Source organism: Gobio gobio, assembly GCF_949357685.1.
Source record: "Gobio gobio genome assembly, chromosome: 23".
NCBI classification, from domain to species: Eukaryota; Metazoa; Chordata; class Actinopteri; order Cypriniformes; family Gobionidae; genus Gobio; species Gobio gobio.
In genome coordinates this window covers 30,718,589-30,724,021 of record NC_137119.1, presented here as the reverse complement: position 1 = coordinate 30,724,021, position 5,433 = coordinate 30,718,589, and the positions used below count along the sequence as shown (strand labels likewise).

General features: G+C 36.1%; 1 protein-coding gene across 1 annotated transcript; it reads left to right on the top strand.

The window, feature by feature from the left end:
• Window positions 1–215: 215 nt before the first annotated feature.
• On the top strand, window positions 216–5,009 carry LOC307119350 (uncharacterized protein). Its single transcript, XM_079805575.1, has 6 exons — window positions 216–664; window positions 3,392–3,447; window positions 3,566–3,856; window positions 3,965–4,000; window positions 4,159–4,203; window positions 4,297–5,009. The coding sequence occupies exons 1-6, from the start codon at window positions 660–662 to the stop codon at window positions 4,512–4,514; spliced, it is 651 nt and encodes a 216-aa protein (XP_079661701.1). The 5' UTR covers window positions 216–659; the 3' UTR covers window positions 4,515–5,009.
• Window positions 5,010–5,433: the final 424 nt, after the last annotated feature.

Below are 5,433 nucleotides of genomic sequence, written 5' to 3'. Positions count from 1 at the left end.
CGATGTTCCCTTCTTCCCTACGCCGTTCGCAGTACCCTTCGGACTGAACATGTTCGCTCCCTTTGGATTGGAATCTCACTTAAGATGGCGGAATACCCTCTGAAGTCCACTTCGCAGTCCACTCACGGTCGAATGGAACGCACCCTTGGGACAGCTCAGTGCGTGTGTGAACGGTGAGCGCGTGCGCATGTCAGAGCGTGCGCGCCCCCCGGTGTGAGTCCCCGCAGAGCAGCGGATGAATGTGTGTGCGGGTAATACAGTGACGGTACAGATAGTGGGACTTTATGCAGTGTATTCCTGTGCAACCAGAGAAATAAAAGCATTCCAACGCCTCGGCAAGACGGGCTCTTTGTTTTCATATGCCACCGTCACACTAACAGCGTGAAGGTTAGGGAGTTAACCCCGGGAGGAGAACTTCCGGCCCTGGAGAAAACGAATCTCCCCTGTATCTCCCGACCACGATTAGGAGATAGAAGCAGGAAAGGTTTAACACTTAGTAACACCCAACACTGCAATCGCAACCAATAGCTGTTGGTATCCGTGTGTTTAGCTTTCAGCATGTCCTGGTAGATTTCACAGTGTGAGGGAGAGTGTGGCAGTGCGGAGAACAGAAACAGGGTGGAGACTCAACGACAGTCAACTGGAGTGAACAGCTCGATATGCTGTGAGTATAGGCTACTATAGCTATACAACGAAGCGTCTTGCTGTAAAATGAACAGCACAGAGAATATGAAATTGCGCACATTCTGAATTGAATATTGAGTTGAACATTGAATAACAAATGCCGAATTGAATACAATGACTGTAGTTTTATAGCTACATGGCTAGTTATATGGGCGTTTCGCCTTTAATAAAACTTTACATTGAGCAAGTGTGCAGGCTACTTGTGTAAAATTCACTGTGGTTCGAAGAGAAGAAAGTAGGCTATAGCATAATTTTGTGATGTTCACGCAGGAGCAAGCTTTCTATACGATTGAATGCATCTTTGGTTAAAGGGTTAATTTAAGATGAAATTGCAATAGGCTGATTTGCCTAAATAATTTATAGAACATGTACAGTTTCCTTACAGTTTTTGGAATGTAGGCAGAACAGGGGACAAAAAATAATGCTTTTTGACTCAGTTAGTTGTTTCATTAATACAGTGTATACTTTTCTCTTGATTTACCCCGAAAGAATGGAAGTGAAATGTGACAACATGCCCCATAGGTGGGGTGCATTATAACACGAGAGGGGCACGTTGTAACATGAGCATATGACAGTTATAATGTTACCTGATTTAATTAAAAAAAATATTTTAAAATATTTTGTAAATAAAATACAATTATTAACTTTTTCAAATAAAATAATGGCATTTTTTAATCATTGAAAATATAAAAATGTTCTTTTGACAACAAACACCTCAAAACACAGTTATAGGCTATACATCATAGTAAAAATAATAATTAAGCATTTCTGAACATTGACTCTCAGTATTTATTCACCTTTTTCTCGTGGTTTCTCAATAGAATTCATATAAGAATAGAATAGCGTAGTTCTAATAGGGGCTCATTGTAACGCAGTGTTACAACCTTGTTGGGTGTTACTAAGTAATTAGTTACTGTAATTTAATTACTTTTCCCTTGAAAAAGTAAAGTATGGTATTACTCTTATTTTTTGTGTAGTTTAATTACAGTTACTTCACAAGTAATTGAACTAAATACTCTGCATTGACTGAAGAATTATATGTATAGAACAATTATATATACAATAGTGGAATGAACATCAACATTTAAAGTCTAACTTTTAAATGTTTTTATGTATCCTTCTCACATTTGTAATACTTTGGTCAGTTAATAAGAATAATATATGTAGTTTTGTATTATGTATTTGAACAAATTAAAAGAGCCATTTCATGTCTATCCTTGAGTCGCTTAACTAGTCAAGGTTGATATAGGATTTGGAAAGTAATTAGTAATAAGTAATTAAATACTTTTTGGACAGTGTAATTTGTACAGTAATCTCATTACACTATTGAAGATGTAATTAGTAACTAGTAATTAATTACTTTTTTAGAGTTACCCAACAACAACATGCCCCACATGCACAACTGGGATTTAATATGCTGGTTAGATCAGCATTAAAGAACTATATCAATTGTTAAATAACAGATATAAGATTACAATAATATCAGATTTGTCTTATTTTAAATAAACACAAAAAACAGAGATGAAAAATTAACTTAAAGGGGTACTTCAGCGCTGGGGAGATGATTGTGTATTCTTGACTGAGAAAAGACAGAAAATGTATTTTTGTCTCATGTGGATAAAAAGACAACAACTCCCAGAAGGCACTTGTCTCGCTGCCCTACGAGGCCACTCCCAAAGCCACGGCTATTGGTTATCACTTGCCCACCACGGCACCACCCCAACGTCGTTTTGATATTCATAGTAATAAAATAATTTCGTTCAGTTAGAGAACAGACATTACAATTAAAAACTGAGTGTGTCTTTTCAATGAAGTGTGAGTGAGCCGAACAAAAGTTACGTCACAGGAGTCAGATTTCATTCATCATGAGAAGAGCTGAGCAGAGCTGAGGTAATCGCGGCTGTCATTCACGACGCGTGTCCAGTCTGGCACATTATCAGATCATGGAAGCTAAAATTTCATAGGAATTAATTGAAAAGTTGAAACACTCATTTTGCTCCTATACCGCTCCGTTATGAATGCCCGAGCCGAGCGGCAGCGGCCGTGCGCATTTACATTCTGTGAGTGAGATCCCTCCCCTGTCTAGCTCCTGTAGTCTCTAGCCTCTGGCCAAAAATCCTCAGATGATGCAAAATGACGATATTTGCGTCATCGGATGATTTTTTCCAGAAATAAAATGCATAATTCTCTCGTCTCAGGGGGACATGAGGGGGGAAAGTACCATAATTTGAATATACTACTGGGTTTCTACTGATACAAAGCTTAATGCTAAATCACTGAAGTAACCCTTTAAGAAATTTACTTTTGCTATGGTTTAATAAATGTTGAGTGATATCTGCCAAAGACTTTTTTAATTTTGACGCAATTTTTCTCTAAATAATGTTGATATGGCAACCAGTAAATACACTGAGGTTCATCATCCTGGCATGTGTGGAAAGTTTTAAACCATTTGTGTTGCAACTAACCCCGCATTAGGTTGTGCCCTGCTCTCCCCTCTCAGATTTATGTTTGTGCAAAGGTTTTTTTTTTTTTCTTCTTATCGCAGCATTATTTTTTCAACACAGTGGACTGTTTCCACAACAGTTATTCAGATGCTAGTGCTACCCTTATACATATTGCAACAGCAGTCTGTATTTGTAATGGCTATATTTTTAAATCTGCATCGCAATTTCGCAAACCAATATTTAAATATACCTTTTAACTGCAGGTTAAAATGCATCTCATGTGTCCTCCTGCTGATTCCCATCAGTACAGCAAAAAGACGTAAGCACTTTATACACAAATAATGCAGGTTTAATTTCTTACAGAATTACAATTTAATATATTTATCAGATGATATAATTGTACCTAGAAAATAACGCAAATTCTGTTTTGTATTAAGGTTTCACAATTCAATGCGAGGGTGAGCTCACAACACTGTCCTGTCTGGACACAAGTAATCATACTGAGTTTTTAGTGGAGATTAATGCACTTTGGAAAAAAGGATCTGGTGAAAGGGTGATCTGGAATTATAATGGAGAGAGCGAGAGAGGTGACGCTTACATGAACAGGAAAATAACGTTGAATGATAATTTATCTCTTTCCATTGATGGATGTGATAAGTCAGATCAAGGAATATACATTCTCTGCATCAATGGGAAACCAAGCTGTGAGGTTAGGCTGTTTGTCAAAGGTAAATAACTCAATTTACAAATGAATGTTATTTTTTATTTAAAAAAAACCTTGAGTATAATGTCATTAATTAAAGGCGTAATAAATAAGTTTTCATCTTTTTTTTCAGACTCAGAACAATGCACTAAACCAAAAACTTTCACAGGTTTGTTGAAAAAAAAAGTATTTTCTCTTGTTGAGTCTTGTTCACCCAGGGATTAATATTTTAATGTTTTGATTAAACATTAGTTTCTCATGCTTAATGCTTTTAGTAAGATTCATGAATTGAATGAGCCTCTCTGAACAAAATATTTGGTCCCACAGAACAATCAACTAGAAGCCCTGAATTTTCTACTTGGGAGAAACAAGGTAACATTAAAAACAATAATTATTTTTATGACTTATCACTTTGCTTCCTCTGAGTCTTCAGAATGTACACTTTTTTACCTCTTTCTGTCATAGCTGCCATGTATGAAAAACACCAACAAACTAAAACCAGTCTGGAAAATGCTAACAACAGATGGACTGTTTTGGTCTCTCCATGTTTGTTTGGGATCGTGGTCTTGTTACTATTGGTCCATGTCTGGACCCAGAAAGAAGAGACAAGTAAAAATGACAAGTCAGGAACTAAACTTCTCAATTCAGAAGTACAGAGTAACAATGCCAGTGCACAAGTTTAAATGTAATGATGAATGTAATTATAATGATTTAAATCTGCATTTTTATAATTCTTTTGAGGTCAGCACAGAAATGTTATGCCACAAGACCCATAACGACAGCCAAGGCAATACAACCACAAACAGTCAGATAAAGAAACCGTTTTCCATATCAAAAATAAGGGTGTGCAAATGTAGTTCAGACACGTTGCCAATACGCTTCTGCCCCTTTGCAGCAGCTGGTAAAATAAGAACAGCAAATGGCTGCATATGCTTAATGCCTCACATTCTATTATTTCTAACTGTGAAAGAATTATTAGACACTGTTTTAGCTGTATATAACAAAGTTAGCAAAGAACTTTTGGGATCAGTCTGGGTGAACGCATATCTCTTTTCCATTGCTAAAAACTTGTGGAATCAAGCTTTTAACTTGCATCTTGTGATTGCTTTTAATATTGTATATTACAATGGCAGGCTGTTACATATCTATTTCTTTAATAAAGAAGAACATAAATCTCACCCTTGGCTCTTGCTTTACTTGCATGTGTGCAGAGTGAACAGTAGCATTTCACATTATGGAGTCTTAACAAGCCTTTTATGAAATACATAGATATATGCTAGTGTGTTTTATTACATCCAAGATTTGTTTAAGATGTCTGTTTAATAATAGCCTTTCGGTCCCACTTTATATTAGGTGGCCTTAACTACTATGTACTTATCAAAAAATAAGTACAATGTACTTATGTTCATATTGTATTGCAAAACACTGGGTATGGGTAAAAAATGTTTTACCCAGTTTTTAAAATGTGAGTAAAATGTACAAACATGTACACAATAAATGCATTGTATCAAATAATTAAGTTAAATGTTAGTACAGTAGTTAAGTCCACCTAAAATGGGTCCGCTTTTTCTTATATAAAAGCTGCAAATTCTAAAACTGGAA